Source organism: Peromyscus maniculatus, chromosome 5 (assembly GCF_049852395.1).
Source record: "Peromyscus maniculatus bairdii isolate BWxNUB_F1_BW_parent chromosome 5, HU_Pman_BW_mat_3.1, whole genome shotgun sequence".
Classification (NCBI taxonomy): domain Eukaryota; kingdom Metazoa; phylum Chordata; class Mammalia; order Rodentia; family Cricetidae; genus Peromyscus; species Peromyscus maniculatus.
The window spans coordinates 113288545-113311304 of NC_134856.1; the positions used below are offsets into that span (position 1 = coordinate 113288545).

General features: G+C 45.4%; 1 protein-coding gene across 2 annotated transcripts in view; it reads right to left on the reverse strand.

The window, feature by feature from the left end:
* Positions 1 to 668: 668 nt before the first annotated feature.
* Positions 669 to 22760, reverse strand: part of Gmds (GDP-mannose 4,6-dehydratase) — a 557612-nt gene continuing 535520 nt past the window's right edge. For both annotated transcript variants that reach the window (XM_042278318.2, XM_076573125.1), the window contains exons 10-11: positions 1203 to 1271; positions 669 to 1065 (exon numbers count right to left, since the gene is read on the reverse strand). In XM_042278318.2, coding sequence (XP_042134252.1) covers positions 1003 to 1065; positions 1203 to 1271 — 132 coding nt within the window. In that variant the 3' untranslated portion in view covers positions 669 to 1002. The remainder of the gene's footprint in view (positions 1066 to 1202; positions 1272 to 22760) is intronic.

Below are 22760 nucleotides of genomic sequence, written 5' to 3' on the forward strand. Positions count from 1 at the left end.
TCTGGGGGTGTTCTGTACACTTAGTGTCACCTGCAGCTGCGCAGTACACAGCTCAAGAATGCAGGCTGTGGTCATAATTCTAACACCTAAATGATAAACTCAGTGAAGCTGGGTACTGGGTTCTAAGTCTCTTTATCATAACCTCTAATTCATGTTGATGTGGTTGAAGCATCAGCATAATGTCTGGTATATATTAGGCACTGGATTGAATTAATGAGTCAAAATTCAGTTTAAAAAGTGACCTAGTACCAATGGGAAGAGGTTGGGAATAAATATTGTGCGAAAGACCATAGAAGAGGCTTAGGTTAGGGTAGCCCAGGGGCTTTCACATGTAATGTTCCAACAATATTTACTTACCACCAAGTCTCTTCTGTTAGCCTGTTTCATGAGCCTTTTTCGGAGAGGGTGAGAGCTTGGTGGTTCTAATTAAAGTCAGCAGAGACCAACAGGGGATGAATGCTTCAATTCAGCGGGGGATAGGTATGTCCAAGGACAGACTTAGCCAGGTGCTCTGCCGAGGGCAGCGCGGGCTAGGGGTCTTCTCAACAGGGGCTTTCCTAAAGGAACCAAGGAATACTTCATTCCCAGCTGTGGATTTTGTTATTGTTTGGGGCCACAAAGTGCCTACATTAAAATCTGGAGAATACATACACAAGTAACTCTGTTAGTGCTGGTTCATAGAAAGATCTTTTAATAAGAAAAGAGACAAACAATCTCAAGACTCCAAAATTTAAGTTGTCTAGTGATATAATTTCAAGTAAAATGGGTATGTGATTAAAACTTCTTGATTTCCCAAAACCATTCATTGGGTGGGGCCTTCGACAAAAGCAAAAGCAGCCTTAGCTCTGGAGTGTCCTGTCCTGGTGCCTACAAACCTGTGGCCCAGCTCTTAGCTGTGGGGACAACACAGGAGGTCGAGGGTCGATGGTCGCAGGAGTGGCTGGACTCTGGTTCGCTGGCTCTGCATGGTAGGCCACGCCTCGCGAATCTCTGCAGAGGTGCTCAGGCATTGGGGTTGGTCCTCATGAGCTCCACGTCGGCCTGCACCATCTCCTTCACCAGCTCCTGTGACCCAAGATTCGGGGTGGGTGGTGAGGGCGGCGTTTCTGCCACCCTCTCCAGCAACACCTCCTCCCAGGGCCCTGAAAAGTCCTGACCACAGCCCGCCAGCAAGGCTCACAGCTAAAAGAGACACAACTTACATCAAAGGCAACACGGGGTTTCCAGTTCAGTTTCTGCTTCGCCTTGGAGCAGTCTCCCTGCAGAAAGTCCTGTGGAGACAGGGCAGATGAGTTGTGCTTGCGGGTGCTCTGCTGCGACCCCTTTCCCAATCTGTCTCATCAGGTACGGAAGGTCCAGTTTAAGCAGGACTTTGTGAGTGAGTGAGCATTCTCCAACTCCTGCCCACCCCCTAGCCCTACCTTGTCCTAGTGACTCTGATGGTATGTTTTTTTTTTTCTTTTTGTTTTGGGTTTTTTTTGTTTGTTTTTTGTTTTGGGTTTTTTTGCTTGTTTGTTTTGTTTTTTTAAGATATTAAGTTGTCTGGAGAGCTACTGGGAAAACTGTTTAGAATTACTGCACTTCTCGGCAAAGACCAGGGGTAAATCATGCCTGAATGTCCAAGAGACTAAGTTCACTGCAGAAAGGCCATTCTGCTGGGTCCGGTCCCTAGAACCCACCTTCCTCCAGGTCTGGCCTTAAGTATACTGCCTTTGCCAGGTCCCTGAGTCTCCTGGATTCCAAGTCAGCAAAAACCCCGCCTCCGGTCTCTGGTTTTTGGGACAGCCCAGGCGGTCAGGCAGGCAGGCCAGGGAAGGAGCTTGCCGAGCAGAGCGTCACAGCTCCAGCTTTGCTAAGGTGAAGACAGTTTTCTGCCAGCCAGCAGTGCACCCACAAGCTCCTAAACAGAAACTTCCATTTCGCCACCACAATAGAGGATCTGTTATAATCTACTTTTCTCTTTCTTCCTTAGAAAATGGTGATTTTCTTTCTCGACTCATGGGACGAACACGCAAATCTCAGTCTCAAACACTGTGCCTCTGAGACCATGTGCCTCTGGTCAGCCCCAGGCTCTTTCTCTAGCTCCTCTCACCTCCAGCTGCTCCGTCAAGGTTGACTTTCAGAGGAGACTGCTGACCACTGTCTCAGCTCAGGACTGGGCCTTCCCAACATAGAAAGCCTCCTGGCCGGCTTGCTCAGTTCTGACTTTATGGGGAGGGAAACATGAATGTACTCGAGTTTCCTGGATAATCTAGCAAGAGAAGTTCACTTTTGTTCATTCAAGAGGCTCCCTTGGAAGGAAGAAAGGCCACATACAAGAAAGGGTAGAAATGGAAATCCTGTCTCCGCTCTCACACAGTTCTTTACTGCAGATCTCAAGACAGATGGGAATTTCAAGATGAGTTTGGAGGGAAGAGAAGAAGGAAAGGCGGGAGGCAGGGACAGACAGAGAAAGCCCTTAGGTCTATCATATGAGGGCATCCACGGGTGCACGTGCGGAGAGGCAAGACAACCAGGGACTGACTGGGAAGGCAGGAGGAAGAAGGAGATTTTATAGTGGTAAGTACTCCATGAAGATACTCCATTTTAGCTGCACATTATTAGATAACAAGTGGACTCTGAATGACAGTCACAGATAACCAAGCTGCAGTAAAGGCCTCTCCTGAACTTGGCAGGCAAAGTCACTTTGTTCTGAACTTCAGATGAGTAGGCCAGAGTGTTAGGTACAAGTCATTTATGCTTCCCACTGGGTGCTCACCTGGGCGTTCTGGGCAAAGGTGGTCTGGATTCCACTTCCCTGCCTGAGTCTTTACTCTAGGAGAGGACATTCTCATTCTCAATCATCCATCATTGCTTTTTAGGCTTGAATAAATCAAATTCCCAAAGGCTCTGCATTTCACAATATGCTGAAGTACCCACTTCCTCCCCAGAGTGTTAACCAAAGTGAAGCAAGTTATTTCTGCTGGCCTAAAAGCCCATTTCCAGACTCCCCAGGAAAGGTAGGATACAAGAATTAGTAATTAACATTTTTAGCACTGTGCTACCTGGAGCTGCCAATGTAAGTGGAAAAACAAACCAAGTAATTTATTTCTCTTTACTCTCCCTAAATAAACTTGTATATACTTTTACAATGCTTCTCTTTTAGTGGAGGAGCCACACAAGATATTCCTTCTTCTTCCCCAGAGGAAGCTGTGTAGCTTGGAGTCATGAAGCAATGTCCGCCTGCCCCTCTCTCAATCCTACAGCAGCTTTAGGAGAGCATGGTTACTGTTGAATCACATACCACTGGCTGTAAATCAACCAGCACAGCATGGATACAATTCATGGCTGTGAACATACAGTTAAAAAAAGCCCTAAAACTCAGTTTGGTTTCAAATGATCTCAGTAGGCTTGGGAAAGGGAGCTTTGTATTGTAATTATGTTTCCTGTATTTTTCTACAAGTAGCTCATAATATAAAAACAACCAGGCAACTACAATTAAGGAAAAAGAAAAATGGTTTTCAAAAGCTTAGCAACAGACACTACTAAATACACTGTAAAAGTATTTCATTGAAACCAGAGACAGGCCCAGCTAAACTTCCCAATTTAGTTTTGAGCCCTCTCTTAGGCTGCAGCCTAGGAGCTTCGTTAGCCTTCTGCCAAAGCTCTGTCTCCCTGAAAGCTAATTCGATCAAGAGGCCTTGGGAGGGGAGAGCATGTGGTCCTCTTAGAACAAACAGTGGCTCTTCTTGCCAGCGGCCACCAAGTCAACACATGGGCTAGTCAAAATGTTTCTGTCCCTGTTAGGCAAGTGCTCTACCATTGAGTCTCCTTCACCCTATCAACCCAGTGAGCTTTGTGCATCACTGTCCTCAGGGAAACAACTTACTAAGGGGGGTGGGGTGGCGGGCGGTGCTGTGCTGCACGTCTTTAATCTCAGCACTCCGAGGCAGAGGCAGGAGGATCTCTGATCTACAGAACAGAGTTCCAGGCCAGCCAGAGCTACACAGAGAAACCCTGTCTCACAAAAATAAATAAATTAATTAAATAAAATAAATAGAAAGGGAAAGAAAAGAAAGGTCTTATTTTCTACCATGGGATCTGGCGAATAGTTTGTTCCGTTCGCAAGAGTCCTGGCTCGGGCACACTTCAGGGGTGGCATGGTAAGGGCCGCGTGTGAAGGCATACAGTGCTGGACAGGAGGGCAGAAAGGAAATGCTCCTTTAAACATCATTTCCTCTGACCTGCAGCGAAGTCAGGGTTGGGAGCTGGACTCCTACAGGGAAGCCCAGAGCTGCTGTGCTCACACACGGCTGTGGGGTGAAAGGCACTCCTTTCATGTGTAAGTCTTTTAAGACATTTGAACTTCCACAAAACTCCTCCAACAGGGCCAAGCAGCTCCTAATGACAAGTGAAAAGAATGAGTTTATGTATACTGCTCTACATTTTGAATTATTTGGTTCTTCACAGGCTTATAGCCACCATGACAACGGAGGCAACACTGGAATTAAAGTAATGATTTTATGTAGAGTTTCTATAGGATTTCTAGAAAGAACTTCATGAACTGGGTGGTCTGGAGTTTTTCTGAACAAACAAAAAACAAACAAACAAAGGCAACGAAGGTCTAAAAAAATTCTAAGCATTTTAATGTGAATATGACATTTCCTAAATCTGGCTTCTGGTGTCTTGCCATTTTCACTGTTATTCCTTAGGAGAACTATACCGTTTCAATATGTAATTTATTATTGTCAGATTCAATTATGCTTAACTAAGCATTTTACAGCAGCTAAACAGCCCGAGGAACGGGAACACTGCAGACAGCTCTCTCCCGCAGATCCCAGCTCCTTTGCCCCCAAGAGTTGACCTGCAGCTGGATCACCCAGACATAGTGGCCTTCACCACACTGGAGATGCAGGCATCAGCCTGAGAGAAGGGTGTGCTTTGTTGCAACAAAATCTCAGGCTTTCCTGGCCCTCAGTCTTGCTAGAGTGGATAGATAGATAAAGCGCCAGACCAAGTCCCGGGGAAGTCATTAGGCCAGTTCCTGAGCCCACAGCAGTTAACACAATCCAGCAAAGGAGGGTTTACCCTGCCATTATTGTCTCCTCTAATTAGAGGCCACTTTTGTGAAGATCTCTGGGCTCCCTGTGCATTGCTGTCGAGATAACGAGACACATTTCAACCACACAGGTTACTTTTCTTCTCCTAATGTGATTTTGATTGTTCTTATACACATTAAGTCCCTTCGGTACACTAAACTGGATCACGCAGGACGACTCCAAGCTCACACCCTCACTTCTTTTTTTCCCCTTCCTCTAAGTTTGATTTGGGGAAATTATAACATTTAGATTGAATTACAAGTTGGATTGGGTTTCCTCGGCAGGTTTGTGGTAAGGTTTGAAGGAACATCTGGAGGGGCAGAGAGACTTGAAGAACATAAGGGCTCTTGGCAGAAATTTCCAATGTACATATTGAAAGACTGATGTTTGAGTGCTACAGACAAGAAGGTGCATAGACAGGGGTGTGACTAAGGAAAACCTAGCACGATGGAAACCTTGGCTAAACATCTTCAGGAATTTAAGACATGGGGCTCTGAGTGGCACAAAAATACTCATTTTCCCTTCCTGCTTTTCTTAGAAAAGTGAAATTGAAGACTAGCTTAGGTTCCAAGGGAATAGAAGAATGCCAATGAGTTAGGTCCTTGATCTGACTTTATGCTAATAGAGTGAGGAGGCAAGCTTCCCTCCTAGGGTAAAGCTTCTCTTGGGAAACACAGAACTGCTAAAAACAAAACAAAACAACAGAACCTCTGGGAAGCCTTTGAAGTTGTACTGCACATCCCAATCAAGACTCTAGACAGGCAGGGAGGGAGGCTGGAGGAAAGGGGAGAAGGAAGCCTGAGGAGTCCCCCACTCCCCTGCCCCCCAATCCTCCAGCCTGCAATGCTCTTCTGGACGGCCCCTGTAGTTCTAGCTCTCACACGCTGGACTTTACCCAGGGTTTAATCCTACCCAAGGAGAGAGCTAACCTCAGAGCAGTACAACGAGGAGGCTGGCATTTCCCTCTCCTCCCCGGACTGCTTTAGAATAGCAGAGATTGGAGTCAACCGCCAGGCCTCTCCTTTAATGACATGGGGCGATAAGAGACAAGGAGAAAACAGCAGGTTGTCTCGTCTGTTCAGGAAGTGGGCTCAGGGGACTGTCCATCCAGCAGCGCTGACAGAGTGCCCCAGAGCTAAACTGATAACTGCTTAGCCAGCCTCACTAAGCACCACTGCAGAATGTAGCACAGCATGGGACATGAAGCAGAAGAGCAGGCCTGCAAAAGCTGTTCCTAGTCTCTGCACAAAGGACACTCCAGGCTCATTGGCTTTGGGCAGTCCCGCATGGCCTTGGACTGAAACCACTGCTTGGAGCTGAGCACTTACCATTGTGCATTCTACTGGGGGGCTCACTCAAGAACCTATTAGACATGCTGCCTGTTCTGGATGGTGCCTCCTTTTACTGGATCTTTAAGAGCCTATGGTCCCTTCACTGATCCCACTTTTCTGTGAGAGACTATGCAGCAGCTACTAAAAGGTACTAAACAAAGGAAAAGAAATATCCATTTACATGTGGGCCTCACACATTAAAAAAAAAAGGCTACCACTGTCTAGAACTTTCTAGAAAGTAGATGAGGATATGTCTTCTTCCCAATGTGTCTATCCATCAAGATATCATGACATACACACATCTTTTCCATTATATTTAAAAAAAATAGCATAAGTAGAGAAATACAGTTAGGCAAAAGGCTCTACAAATTACACAGACAACGTATTTATCACTGGTCCTCCAAATCTGTGGACTTTGCAAACACAGAATCAAGTAGCCATTGATCAAAAATAACAGAAAGAGAAATACCTGTCCTGAAGATGTGCAGATGCCATGTTTTTTACTGTTGCCTAGGGATCCTAACACCTGCTGAGGCATCTGCACTGTGTTAGACACCAAGTTTCCTAGGATGATTCACTGAGTGTGGGAGGACATGCATAGGTCTGCAAATCATCTTATACAGGGTCTTAAGTTATCTGAGGATTTTAGTGTAAAAGGGGGTCCTGGAGCCAATTCTCTGAGGATGCTGAGGGATATTGGGGGGGGGTATGGGCTCTCAGATTATTAATTTTCCTTTAGAGTTTTAATGAGTCTTGAGAAAGTTATCTCGGCCAACATGCTTGAGACATGGGTAGATGTCCATTCTCCTCTGTGGACTAGATCACACGCACCACAGAATTCACACTAACCAAACTGTAGCATGACCCTTAGTAGCTTGGAATTCTCCACTACTGCCTGTCTGCCCATTACCCATCACCTACCCACTACAGAGCTTTGACTGAGGCACAGAAATGGGAAGCAACCCAGGAACACTCTTACCAGCCTGTATAAACTTATGGGACCCAGGCTTAGCCCATTCCACCAGGCCCATCTGAATGAGCAAACAAAGGAAAGCCTTTCTAAGAAGCAATGCCCAATAGCTTGGGAGAGTTGTATGTTTACAGGTAGAGGTTGAACAGGTTACCTCTGAGGAGGTCACGTTGCAACATCCAGATTTATGACCCTTCTGTACCTGTTCTATGTCGACAGTTGTAGTCATGGAACAAATTTTTTTCCCCTGTTAACATGGGGTTTTGAAGCCTAGTGCTTACAGTAGCATGAATACAGGGGAAAGTGAATTGAATGATTTACTAGAACTGGAGCCCTCTGATCCTAATTCCTTCACTAAAGTTCATCCTAGCCAGCTGATGGGGGTGGTGGTGGGGGTGCTGGTGATTCACACTTATAATGTAAGGGCCACTTAATGACAGGGAGATAAGATTGTTAGTGACCTCAGCATTCCAGGCTTCAAAGTCAGCACCATCTTCTTTGAAAATTACTGGCTACTGTTAATAACTGGATCTGGGGTGTAAAGATCTGCCCATGCTAGTAAGAGGTGGTGCAAACCCCGAGGAAAGGAGATAAAGCACCTCTAAGTGGACCGATTAGGGACTGTTGTGACATAATTGGCAAGTGGCGCTCTGGACAGAAGATGCAGGCTGCATTTCTTTTGCCACTTAGCACTTTCTGCCCTCAAAGCACTTTGCAGAGTTCAGCTAATTAAACTTGAAGACAGCCACACTCAAGATGCAACTCAGGAGATTTTATATCTGCTTCAGAGGCCTCTTCCTAGAGATGAAAGTTCTCTACAAAGTGTCTTGGAGCTAAAAGCCCAACTCTGTTATCCAGCTTATCTTGAGCCCGCACCCTCTTATCCAGAAAGGCAACTGAGGCCATGGGGCATCCCGGATTGCACCAGACAAAGGCAATTTTCCTTAAGCTTGCTTCCTTCTTGTTTGTTAAGCAATCTATCATCTTAGAGAAAATCCCTATCCTTATTTTGAACACATACCAGAAAGAACATTGTAACTAATACAAATCTCCCTAGAGTAAAAATGGGGTTGTTTTTCCTTCAGGTGTTTCTCAACTTATGTAGTATACTGAGGTCTTCAAATTCAAGAAATCTCTCTTCAGTAACTTACCTATCTACCCACCTTTTGCCTCCTCCCCCTTTCCACTAAACTAGATGGAAATGACTTAGAGGGCTGTGGCCACATGTTCCAGCCTCACTTCCCCAGCAACTTCTTAGGATACTCGAGGGTTAGTGGCATAGACTAGGGTGACTAGCACACAAGACCTTGCATTTGGCCGCTTCCTCAAGGAGCTTCTTGAGGAAAAACTTCAACAACTACCTGGCATTTGTGTGTTTCTAAAGGGGCACAGAAGAAAGATGAGCATTAGACAGATCCTTAGGTTTTTCACAGTTGGACTTCCTCTTTGGTTGTTTCCCCACCATCAAGGCTAAGAAACATTCAGCAGGCTGTAGGGATCTATCTTGCATGGCCACCTGTTACTCTTCCTTTCATTTTTCCTTGAGAACAGAATCCCTATGTCTATCTGTAGAGATAGTTCAGACAGATGTCATGAAGCCATCTAGTGGCAGAGGCTTGGACTAGAAGGCAGCATTTCTGATTCGCAGTCTAGCAGTCACAATGTTCAAAGGACCAAGCCCTCCAAGGAAAACAGTGTACTTAAGCCACATTAATGTGAGAGGCAAAGAGCCTTCTAATGTGTCAGCATATGATGATGTCAGTATATGCCCATGGTGACTAGAGGTTGACAGAAATGCAGCCACTGTGTAACTCAATGAACATGCTGTTAGAGAACAAACTCAGCCACGGTGATGAACACGAGTGGTGGTCAAAGGGAGGATTCTGAGTAGCAAGATGCAGAAGGAGACCTTGGGGGTGGGGTGGGGGGGGATTAAATGAATGTTCCCTAGGTGGACAGAAGCATGTTACAGGAACCCATGCTTTTTTCAGAATTTATCCAACTGCAGTTAACATCTATGCATTTCACGATAAATTTTATCTCAAAAAAAAAAGTTCTTAAACATTATTAAGAACACAGAGATATCACTGGAGGGAACTGGACTCCTGTCCAAGGCTCAATGAACTCAGCTGTTTCTGAGCATCTCTGAGTATTAGGTTCTAAATCTATAAAACTGAGATAAACATTGTCTATGCTACAGGATGGCTGTAAGACTCCAAGGTTACATATAAACAGCTGATTGTACCAGATTTCTCCCCTTGAAGTGCTGGAGATCAAGCCGAGGGCCTCATTCACGCTAGGGAAGCAAGTATTCCACTCCAGAGACACCCAGTCCTTGTTTCATTGTTAGGCTTGGGGTCTTTGCTGAACAGTTCTACCCAGGATTTTGCACTCTGTTTTCTCCAATTGCCCACATTCTGCAACTTCGTGGTCTATTACCAGACACTGATTCTGCCAGGCACTGGGGAGCGACTGTGGCTGAGACAAGGCCTTGGCTGTCATGGCACCTGTGCTGGGTTGGGGAGATGGCAAGAGGATATCAGTTAATGGGGAGTGTGATGACAAGGCTGTAGAGGTGTGGACTTGACAAGAGCGGGACAACCCCCATGGCTAAGGGACATTCTAAAGAGTAACATTTGATCAGAGACCTGAATGGTAAGAAAATCGGGGTAAGAGGACCTCTTTGGGGTCACCATCAATAAGAAATACTTTAGGGAGAAGCGCTCTAGCTCTGAGGAGTACAGACCAGTCTGTTTCTTGTAGACACATGAACAAGGGAAAGGCAGCTCATGGTGAGGCTATAGAAGGTTAAAAAGACTTGTCATGGATCCCAGACCTTCCTCTACAGAAGCCATGTTGTGCCAAGGCTTTATTCTCTGAACCACACCTGGCTGTCCCTTAGAGTCTAAGCCCCATGGGCCATGGTTAAAAAACTGGCTGACTTAAGTGATTTAGGCAGAAGCGTGAATTTTTTTGGGGGGTGGTGGTGGTGGGGATTTTCAAAAGTATGACACTGACTTCTAGCTGTTCATACTGATTTATGGAAGAGTTGCTTTTTCTCTCTGTACTAAATGCATGTCCTTCTGCCTCTTCCAGTCAGCTACTCTTTGATCTTTATAGCCTAACTACTCTGTAGGGGCCAGGGCCTGACTACTGCAGTGAAGACTCAGCATGATACCCAGATGGCTGTGGGAGGCTAGGGACCTGGCTGCTGTGCTCAGATACCCCCTGGAGTGTGTGTTAGCAAGGCTGCCCTTCTCCTGGCCAAATGAGGACAGCAAGAGCTTTGGAGGGCTGAGATGACTCCACCCTTCACTTCCTTTCTGGCTAGTGGAAAGCAGGAGCCCTGAATACTCCTAGGTAGTTAAGGAGCCATCTCCCTGACCAGCTCTCAGGGTGGTAATGACTTTTCACCATATGGTTTATGTGTTTGTGTGAGTATATGTGTATCTTTGAAAGACCAGAGAAGCAGTCCTTTACCATCCTAGCAATGATAGCAGTGAATCTGGACTTTGCTCTGGGTCCTGAAGAGTTTAAGCACTAGAGGTTTTCAGAGACATCTGTGTATTTTGTCCTAGATGAGAGAGGTCAAAGACAGGAGAGGAGACCAGTTAAGATGACCAGGCCACAGTGGTAAAAGATGGGTTTCCTAGATGGCAGTTGTGGTAGAGTGTGGCCATGGAAAGATAACTGGGGAAGTAGAACACAGAAGACTTATGGATTGATGGGATGCAGATGAGGGAACAAGGATCCTGGATCCTGACTTAATCAGAACCCTCCCATTCTCTCAAAGGCATTTATGGATTTATAATGCTATGAGACATTCCATTATAGCCTCACTAGCTTTATGAGTATCTCTGCTTCAAGGTAACTTCTTATTTCCAGCATTACAAAACCGGAGCTCTCTAAAGATTACATTTGTTAAGCTGTTGATAACCCTTTCTGTCATACTCCATGGGAGGCACTTTTTGGTCACGACTTGATATGATGCCAAAGCCCTTGAGTCTACTTATCACCCGGAGAGCAACTCTACTTCCATGAAGCCTGGCTACTCATGTGAAAGGAACTGATCTTCTTCTGTGAGCTGAGCTGGTAGACAAGTGAGGAAAGGGTTAAGCCAAGCTGTGTCTACTGTGCTCTACCAACACGTCCTACTTTTATTCTCCACTTGCGGCAAGAGGAAGTCCGAGAGGTGGCCTTTCACATGACATCATAAAAGCCTGATTTATCGCCAGCCACCAAACATCTAGAAAATCATAACATCCTTTCAGGAAAATGCAGTGGAAAATAATCAGGCTGGCTTTGATGAAAGCTTTGGTGGGGACTCCAAGTGTGACACCCTGCACAGTCGCCCTTGGCAGGTGCTTTGTTTGCCCTCAGTGCTGGCCTTGCTGACAAGGCCTAGGGTCTGATCTAAATGACAGCCTGTGATGGAGTGTGGCTTCCTGTCTACAGACCAAATAAGTTGGGATCATAGTCTGCCAGCTTGATGAAAACAGCACTTCAGTGTATGTGAATGTACTTTGGAAATGACAGCTCAGTCCAGATGTGAGAAATTATTGACTATGAAAGTATAAAAAAAAAATCATGCCTTGTTACATAATCCACTGCCATCTCTGAGGAGCATGGCTGCCATACATCCTGTATTGTACCAATGACCTGTTCTCTGTTCTGCCTTTATTGATTTAATTATGATTGTTATTTTCTGCTGTGCTGGGGATGATCTGAAAACCTCTTGCATGCTATACAAGTGCTCTACTGTGGAGATACTAAGCTCTACGCCTGTCTTTAGGACACAACTCTGCAGTTAGCCTTTTTAATCTCAAGACGCTTTACCCACAGAATATTTCCAGAGTAGTGTGCCACTGTATCATGTTCCTAATGACAAGGGGGGCTAAGAGATGATGGGGCAGAGATCTCTTCCTGCCAAATGTCAGAGGATATAAAAGGACAAATGGGTTCCTCATTGCACAGGCTATGCATTCAAGAAAGGGCCAGCTCCATAGTGATTCTCTTGATTAGTTAGTTGGCAAAACTACCAAGCAGGAGCTTCTTGTCTCTGATACATATGATGTGCTCTGCAAATAAACTCAGGAAAGAGCCTAGCACGGTTCTTAAATTCTGACCACATCCACTTTCCAGAGGCCTGTTGGTGAAAAAAGTTGGCCTATCTACACAGAGCAAGGTAGGCTATGGAAGTCTTGGGGTCTTGAGTTTTGGGAAGGAAAGCTGCTGTAATGATTTACCCAAGGCCACAAAGGCTAGTTTGGAATTGAAGGTGGCACAGATGTTACTTTCAATGATAACTCAGCAAGTGCTGCAACACAAAGACCATGCCCAGATTTAAGGACTCAGAGGGAACATCTCTCTGGCCAGGGATTAGTGTGGCTCCTTAGGAAGGATGAGCTGTCTGTGGTTGGGGTGCTGAGCTCCAGTTTGACACAGCAGCCACATCAATCATGGGCACACAGGAAGCCTCCGTGCCTACCATTATACCTTAGCAAGTTTAGTTTTTTTGTTTTTTTTAAAACTGCTCCATCAGGCCTTTAGTAGGCCTTCCCAGACCATCCACATCTACCTAGGGCCACATGAGGAAGGGTAATGCCCTCAACTGCATGCTCTTGGCCTGCTTCCCCTGCATTGCCTGCTCTCAGATCCCTCTCTAACACACGGGGTTGGTATCGATCCCCATCTACTATTGTCAGTTGAAACCCCACAGTGGCTAGGATTTCATGCAGCAGGCCTCATTTTCTTCCATCTGCTGGACTGGTCAGTTCCCAGAACAGAGTCTGAGTCAGAGTGACCAGGGAAGTCAGAGTGAACTTAGAACATTGTAAGCAGAGGGTGGTGGCTCAAGATGGGTTCTAGCCTGGTTTAGTAGTAAGGGAATCAGGGACCATTTAGAGTCAATACTAATTTATTGAACTTCTCTTTGGTTCTATCTACCCAACCCATTGCATACTCCATGTTTTTTATCCCTGCTAAGAGTCCTACATGGAAGGTAAGGAAACAGGCCCAGCAAATTAGATAACTTGCTCATTGCGACTTGGAATGGGGCCTGGACTCAAATCCAGGCCTGAATGACTGCAAGGGTTGGGTCTGCTAGTCTCTATCATGTCTCTCAGGAATCTTCTTTCTGGGACAGTTGAGAATAGTACACAGAGTCGTGTGTTCACTCCCCACATAGAAGCTGTGAGTGAGGACAAATTATGTACCCTGAAAAAGAACTTTCTAAAGACCCAGATAGAGCTATTGTGATATACACCTATAATCCCAGCACTTAGAAGATAGGGGTAGGAAGACTGAGTTTGAGGTTAAAATGGGCTATACAGAGAATTGCAGGCAAGCTTGGGCCATGCAGTAAGACCCTGTCTCAAAAAAGCAAGGTCTGAGGATATAGCCCAGGGACAAAAAACTTGCTTAGGGAGTAAAAGCTGAATTCTCAACACTAAAAATAAAAAGACAAACATAAAATGAATAGGTTTTCACTCCACAGTCCAGAAAAACTATGGCTGCTAGTAAGCCACTTGTATCAATTAGAATAGGTCCCTAATGGAGATGGAAATCTTAGGGAGAAAGCAAGGTTGGGCTATTATGACATACAGGGCTGAAAGCAGTGTCTTGAAGAAGAGCTTGAAGAAAGCTTGGGATCTCAAAAGAAAAAAAATGATTTCATTTCCCCCCCAGCCTTAAAGGGCTTGGGAAAGTCTTGGAACCCAACTCCATCAGAGCACCCTTTTCATTGAAAAGACTTCAACACAAGAACTAAAGCAAATGGCCTGGATCTTATTTATGCAATTACCATGACCACTCCTAACAGAAATAAATTGCTCCTGAGGATGCAGACTTTTACAGTTTTCGGGGTCTATAGAATGAAGGAGACTGCATTGTCAGGGTCTGTGTACCTAGGCAGTGGCAGAGCAAGTCTGGAGAATGCAAGATAGCTCAAAGCTTCAGCAAAAGCAACTTGATTTTTTAGCGTGGCCACTGAGAATTCAGATTTAGAAAGAAGGGGTTGCCTTAAATTATCACTACTCTATAGTGACAGCAACAATTACCACAAAGGACCTCCCAATCTATTTTCTCATTGAATCCTGGCAACATTTGCAACATTCATTCATTCATTCATCCATTCATTTATGCACCCAGTGGCCATGGATATGTGAGTCTAAGGAGCTCAACGTCAATGATGGAGACTAACAAGCAGATGGTAATAAGTTACAAGTGTCCTACTCTGGGCAAGGAAAGGAGCAGGGTGATAAAGCCAGAATGACTCTGGCATGCAGGGCAGGGTTTCAACGTGAAGAGGGTACATGGACTCTGTAGTAGACAATAAAAGTACCCTGTGTTCATCAAGCTACTTACTGAAGCACATGCAAAAATAAACAATGGCATAACATGTCAAGGACTCCCTCCAGGAAGCTTCCAGGATTTAGGTCCCTTCATGGGAAATGGAAATAGAGAAAGGGTACACAGACTAATGCAGTGGGGGCACTCAGAAAAAACATTTCCTAGGTCCCAAGAGGGCAGTGAGGTATAAGCATGAGTCAGGAGGACAAGGATAAGGTATCTAGGTGCAAGAATGTAATTCAAGGTCCAAGAAGGGTCTGAGAATCTTCTAGGAATTGCTGTAAGGCCTGGGGGTGGCACAGGGTAGAGTGGACCTCAGATCCACAACAATTAGCACTAACTCAGCATGGACTTTGTTGCTAGATCTTTCTAAGTGGAATTCTAGTTCTTTCTAGCATTTTCTGGATGACCTGACTCTCAATGGGCCTATAATATAATATGTGCTTATGATAAAGAGGCAAGATAACACAAGTGGCTGATGTGAGCAGATACTCAAATATCAGCTACTGTATGCATATATCTTTATGGCTTTACCAGAGCCAAGAGAATCAAACTAACTCTCTTGGAATGACACTCAGGCCTTCAAAGCTGGTTTGTGATGCTAGCTTCGAATGTCTCTCTATGTAAGCCCTGCAGTTCTAGCAAGCTGCAGCCCCTATAGATATTCACATATAGAGAATTCCTCTAAGCTGGAATCCTCTTCCTACTCATACTTTAACACTATAAAAGTCTACTGACTTGGGATCAAAGAGACTTTGTTTGAAATTCTAGATTCACCCTTCACTGTAGATTTAACTCATTTGTTCCACTACCCATTTCATGGCATGGATGTTGACTTGTTAAGCACTTGCCACAGTGTGAGGCCACATATCCAGTCATCCCCACCCCCGTGTCTCCAGTTCTAGCCTCAGCCATCTCCCATGCCTACACCCAGTCCCACCTCCTTCCCTGCTATATACTCAACAGAGAAAGCCAAGTCAACAGGGCCATGCCTGTAGGCAACTAGGTAGTCAGTATAATTCTTATGAGCTGTAGGGTGGGCTGTCTCAGGGTGCGGTCTATCTACTGTGAATGCATTTTGACATCCCCATGGCACTGGACTGCTTAGCCAGCAGGTGGCTCATGACCTTTATAGTGTCACTTCACAAGCAAAGAGGAACTGGGTAGGACTAAGTACTGCAAGGAAAATTAAATCATGGTGGTCAGGAATGCTGCCTAGGTGATGAGGAAGCAGAGTCTTGGTGGACAGGATGGTAGAACTTCCGTGTAAGAACATGACATGCACCTAGGGAGGAAGCCCCTTGGGCTGGGCCCTGAGGGTGGGGACTGAGAATCAGAAACATTGAATTTCAGAGTGCTGAGACTCTGATGAGGAAGATGTTATGGGTGATGGTGACTCCAGGGTGAGGTAGTGATTTATGGCTTTGCCAAGAAAGATCTGTGAGCTGGGTATGGTGCTGCTCCATACCTGCTATCCCAACTCTAATGAGGCAGAGGCAGGAGGATATTGAGTAGGATGCCAGCCTAGTTCACACTGAACGTTCTGGGCCAGTGACTTTGTCTCAAAAAACAAAAAATATAAAAATACAGGCTGAGGGAATGACTCAGTAGGAAAAGTGCTTGGAGCACAAGCTTGAGGAATGGAGTTCAGATCCCCAGACACAGCTGAATTGGCCATTATAGTTAGTACGCTCCAGGTTCAGTGAAAGACTGTCTCAAAAATAAAGTGGAAAGCAATAGGGCAAGACATCTGATGACAACTTCTGGCATAAATATATACATGCAAGGGTAAGCACACACACACACACACACACACACACACACACTACACACACATGCATGCATGCAAGCACTCACGCATGCACCAAATAAAGACAAAAATAAAACACCCCCCCCAAAGAAAACCCCAAACAAACATTATCCCCTCAAACACTTTGGAATAAATTTCTTTCTCTAGACACTTGTCATACGCTGCTTGTAGGTGGTCTTGGGGGCCAATGTGAAGAATCCTTGTGGTTGAACTCATTTTAGGAGACCTGGGGCCCTAAGACAGTATTCTGTCTGTATGGAGTTCCAAATCCTGGAAAAACTGAGGAGTCACAGGGTTCACCCAATTCTCACTCATTTCTGTATATCCCATAATTCATTAGGGGCATAAGTCAGGGGGTGATGTTTTCATGTTTCTCAGGGGCAACTCATTCCATGCTACCACTTTAGCAAAGGAAAATGGAGGGAATATGCTCAGCTAACAGATGGAATGCAGAGAATGCCACAGGAGACCACACCCAGGTCACAGATAGAGCAGGTCTTTCAAGAAAAAGATTTCTCTTTTCTTATAGGAAGAAAATACCTCTCAAAAAGTCAGGGTGGTGTCCGGCAAGGAAAGGACCTGCTGGACTCTAGAAGTGGCAGAACCTGAAGGGCCACTTTGATCCTTTCCAGGTGACTCAACTTCCCAATGGGCAAAGACGGAGCTTCTAAGCAGGCACAGAAGGTGAATGTGAGAACAGTCCATTACCCTTCCAGGTAGGTGAGCAACCCTGAGCATCAATCACACTTCAGCAGCTAAGCACTCAATGGCTTGTTTCTCTTGGACAGTTTTCCTCTGTCTCCTATCTCCCTCCCGCTTTGCTTTTAAGTTTTAATTTTTATTACAATTTTTATTTTTAAATTCTATAAACTTTATTATAAAAAACTTGCAGATAAATAAAAACATACTTATTCTAACTGTATAATAGTTCACTGAGTTATACAGACTTTGGGTCTGGTTAATTTTGGTGTGTGATTTTTTTAAATTTCACATGTATTACTTATGTATTTATTTAAATCAGCATTCAAAGTATTAAGTTTCATTATTGTATTTTTCTTTTTTCCCGAGACAAGGTCTCACTATGTAGCCCTGACTGGCCTGAAACTTGCTATGTAGACCATGCTGGTCTCAAACTCACAGAGATGTACCTGCCTCTGCCTCCCGAGTGCTGAGATTAAAGCAGGGATTGCCATGCCCATCTCCTCTCATTATGGCATTTTAAAACAAGATCTGTGTTTGTCAATTCCCCTCTTTCCCCTGTTCCCTTGCCATATCCCTTATATTCTTTTATCCCAGTATTTTTTTTTTTTTGCTTTCATGTCTCATGAAACCCTTCTTCGACATCTTTCCCTTCTCATGGTCTCCTTTCTAGTTTCGTAGTTAAGGTCATTCTGCTTTTTGTCTCTGCTGGAGAATGAGGTCTCACGGCATGATCCACATTTATAACTGGAGCATCAGGGATGCCCCATAGCTGCTGGTAGTGGGGGTGAGGTCCTCAGCTAGGCTGAATGAATCATAGTCTCTGAGGGCCTCAGGAAGAGCATCCTTAGGTTAGCTGCTTTATGAGGGCAGGGTAGTACCTTACTCAGTTTTGAGCCTATTTGGAGGTATACATATGTATTATAGGGAAAAGAGAATCCTCTTTAAAATGAAATACAGTGTTGGAGAGATGGCTCAGCAGTTGGGAACACTGGCTGTTCTTTCTGAGTACCTGGGGTTCAAGTCCCAGCACCCATCTAGTGGCTCATGGCCATTTAATTCCAGTTCCAGAAGATCTGACACCGTCTTCTGGCCTACTTGGGCACCAGACATGCATGCACATTGTGCACAGACACAAAACACGTGAGATAAAATAAAAATTAGAATGAAATCCATATATCCAGAAGCAAATGGAGACCTTACCACAGCTTAGCTTCTCCCTCACCCCAAAGTCTCTTGTTCAGTTGCCCCAACTTCCAGGGATTCCTACATTACTTATTCCTCTATGGTCTCCTTGACATAAATGAAGAAAGTTAGGTTTTCAAAATCTTTTTAAAATATTGACTGAAAGGGAAGGAGAAAAACACCGGAAAAACACAGAAAGCACTCTTGGGAGATGGAGCTTCAAGGACCAGTTCTCCCCAGCAGCACCTGTGGCTCATTCCTGGGTAGGCATCAGGTTGTCTGTTCCGCCAGTTCAGCCTCTGGATACAGCCTCTAGTCAGGCACTCTTACCCTCATCACACCTGAGAGAATAGGTAGACTGTGACTATGGCCTGTGGCCACTCTGTTCTGGCAGCCACTGCTGTGCTGTGCTTCCAGGCCTGTGAGCAGCTGCTGCCCCGATGCTCTGCCTGCATATAGATCTACCTCAACATGGTCCCAGCCTTGTTGCCTTTGCCTTTTGCAACAGGCCTGATATATGATAGAGAACAGCTAAGATGGCTCCTGATGGGCTTGGGGACACTGCCACTAGGTGTCCTTTGCACTTGCCTTCCTGACTACCTTGTATTTCTACCCCGTTTTCTAGGTTCCTTGTTTACATTCTGCCCATTCTAGGAGGTCAAGTTCATGTTGGAATCAATCCCTGAGAATCTCGGGTGTGGTGATAGGAGTTGGAACCTATTCGACATTACTACTTTTACCCCAGCATCTCAGGTAAGAGCTCTGAGGCCCTATGTACCCTGACAGGAAACAGAGCAGGGAACTAAGTGAAGGCTCAAGGCGACCAAGGTTGTCTTTCTGTGAAACTCTCCCAGGATCCCCTTCATAGTTCCACCACACCTGTATCCTATGCTCTGCGTCTCTGCACCAGCTAGTTCTTCTAGCTGTCTGTGACACTGGCTGTTGCCTCATTGTTGTAGATGAGGAATGTGAGGCCTTGTTCTGTCACAGCTCATGAGTGGGGACAAGTGGTGATATGAATACTCCACTGTCCTCTTCTGCCTTTGCTTCCTCAAAGTGACTGAGAGCTCAGGAGGGCAGAGTGTACAGTGAGTTTCTAGTGACTGCTGGTGTCTGGCTCCACCTCCTGTAAGCAGCAGTTCTAGAAGTCACCAAGCAAGTTCCAGGCACTCTGGAAGTGGGCACCTTCTTGTTCCCAAGCCTCCTTGCCTGATGTCCAGGATCCCAAGTGTCTCGAGATCTCTAGGCTCTCTGCTTTCCCAGCATTTCCTGAGCTGCCCTGACTGGTATCCCCAGTTTTCTCACTGCTCCCCCTTTTCACTTATTCTCCAAGCCCACAGCTCTGTTTGCGGATGGTGGAAAGTCTTAAGGGAACACTTTCTATCAATGGCTTCAGCTCTTTCATCTCCTGGGAACACCACCATCTCTGCCTTCAGCCTCATTTCTCCTAGTGCCAGGCCTGCATTCTTTTCTTGCTTCCCAGCTGCATTCAAAGACATGGCACCCCAAAGTCCAGATGTCTATGGAGGCCTTCGTGTAGGATATAACCCCACTGCTCTCATAGTGGCTCCACATCTCCAGAAAACTTCTGTAGTATTGGAAATCATTTTGTCACTTATTTGCTGCTTTGTTATTGGCTAGCCAAGACTATAAACTGTGAAGCTACACTGTTCATGTTTTGTATCCCTCTATCCTCAGGCAAAGCTTTATACACAACAGGCATTTAACTGCAATTTGCTGACTAGATAAAGGGATGACAGTATTAAAACTGATGACAGTATTTCTTCAAAGTAAACATGCTAGCTCTTTCCTCTAATGCTTTGTTAACATTTATGCCCACATCCAACACCTAGACTTAAAACCAATGGCCAACTTAGCTCCTCTTGTGTCTTGCTATATACTTTCTTAGCATTTTTTTTTTTTACCCCCAGACCCTCCTTTCTTCTCTTTTTGTTGTCATGGTGGCCCAAGCCCTCAAGTGTGCACAAAACAACACAAAATTCTCTTTCATATCCACTGCTTGAGGGCTTGACTGTCTGAGACTGCCCATCTCATAGTCTTTCTGATTCCCCACCCAGGAACCTTGATTTCCCGGCAAATACAATCCAGACTCTTACCCTGACTTTAAATTTCTGACAACTTGATCCCAACTTTCTTTCCCAGGTTATTTTCATTTCCTTCCACACCATATCCTGCATTCCTGATGAGATGGGTTAATCAGGATCTAGCACCTTCTGAGGGTTCCAACCCCTATGCTTATGACACTCTCAGGAGCAGCATTCCAAGTTCTGGGAGCTGGACGCATTTAGCCGATTGTAGTGGAGAGACTGGTGCACACTAGGTCTGAGGAACCTGTTGCTCTCAGCCTCTCTCAGCTGGATCCCTTGGGATGGAGAGGTTAGGTCTTCTGACCCCTTTCTGGCTTGGCTGGGCAGGAGTTTAAGGAAGAATGTACTGAACTGCTCTAAGTAAAGGTGACAAGAGCTAGTCAGAAAGCTGGGCAGATGGCAGAGAAAGATCAATATTCTGCAAGAAACATTGAGCACGGAACTTGCCGAACAGGCCGGGCCAGCAAGTGCATACAGCTAGAATGGGATAACAGCTGAGATGTAGGCCCTGGACCCAACCTTTCACCGTCCAGAGCTCTTCACTTGTGTGTGCAACCTGGAAAATGGGAGGTATGGGAGGTACAGAGCAAGGGCCAGGACATTGGCGGAGTCAAGCAATTTTCAGGTTCTGGAAAGACATGGGTTTCTACATGTATGTGGAGACAGGAATTCAGTCAGTGTTCCATCTGAACTTTAGAAACTACAATCGAGCCGGGCGGTGGTGGCGCACGCCTTTAATCCCAGCACTCGGGAGGCAGAGGAAGGTGGATCTCTGTGAGTTCAAGGCCAGCCTGGACTACCAAGTGAGTTCCAGGAAAGGCGCAAAGCTACACAGAGAAACCCAAAAAAAAACCAAAAAAAGAAAGAAACTACAATCAAAAAATAAACTTCAGAAATAGCATCCTCTGCAGGCTGAAAAGAACAGTGTCATTGGCAGGCTGAAAGTCGAAAAGCATCAAGAACATTATTTCCTGATGTACAGAGCAGGGAACAGACACCTGTCAACAACAACAACCCATTGTAATGAGATGCTAATGACGAGTGACTGAACAGACTAAGGGGACAGTATGTGCAGAGGAGGGCGTCTTCTGCAGGGGATGGGTGTCCTTCTTTAGAGAAGGGGTTATCTGGGCCAAGTCCTGATGAAGTTTGGAACTTTCTTAGGTCAGGATGGAGAGAGACATACTCTTAGACTCTCTCCATCTATACCTACCATCATGGTTCAATCTGTCCAGGGACAGCTTGATGCCACCATCTCCTGGAGTACTGGAGCCCAAGTGACCTGCTCTCCCCATGCCTGGGCTTACCCCGCTACCTTTATAAGGCAGGTGGCCTAAACTGCAGGGCTCCAATGGTAGAAAGAAGCACTCTCTCTTATTTATTATCCATTCAGAGCTGGGCCCGCACTTCCTAAAGGGAACCCCACATACATGTTCTGCTTATGTGACCTTCAATTCCATGTGTTGGGCAGTAGTTTGTGGCACCCTCTTTTCAAGATCTCCTACTGCAGTTCTTGGGAGCAACAACTTAAGTGTTGCGATGGTCTATGTGGCAGTCTAAAGGGAAGTAAGGCTGTATGGAATTTCACATCCGGACATTCAACACTGACCTCATTAGGAAGGAACCTTTTCCAGTGTCCCAAGATCTGACTGAGTTGTCCACTTATTTGGGATCACAAGAGTCTCTCTCTCTCTCTCTCTCTCTCTCTCTCTCTCTCTCTCTCTCTCTCTCTCTCTCTCTCTCTTTTGGTTTTTCAAGACAGGGTTTCTCTGTGTAGTTTTGGTGCCTGTCTTGGATCTCTCTCTGTAGACCAGGCTGGCCTCAAACTCACAGAGATCTGGCTGTCTCTGCCTCCCAAGTGCTGGGATTAAAGGCGTGCGCCACTGACACCTGGCTCACAGGAGGCTCTTAAGAGTATTTTTACATTGCTCCAAGGGCTGCTCCATGAGGTCTGACTCTCAATTCTACAACTAGCACCAGTCACACAGCCCGTGTGAGAAGGATCACGACAGCAGTTTTGCCAGGCCCTACATTCTGCTTTCACTCTAAGGCAGAACCTTGAACACATGGTAGGAATTAACAATTAAGTTTTTCTGTAAACAAGGAAAAACATGGTTTCTCCCACCTCAATAAAACGTATGGTGTTTTGCTTAGAGAGCTATCAGATCTGTTAAGCTTCGTAATATTTCAACTCACAGGTCAGTTAGCTAATTACATCTCTGAAATAAT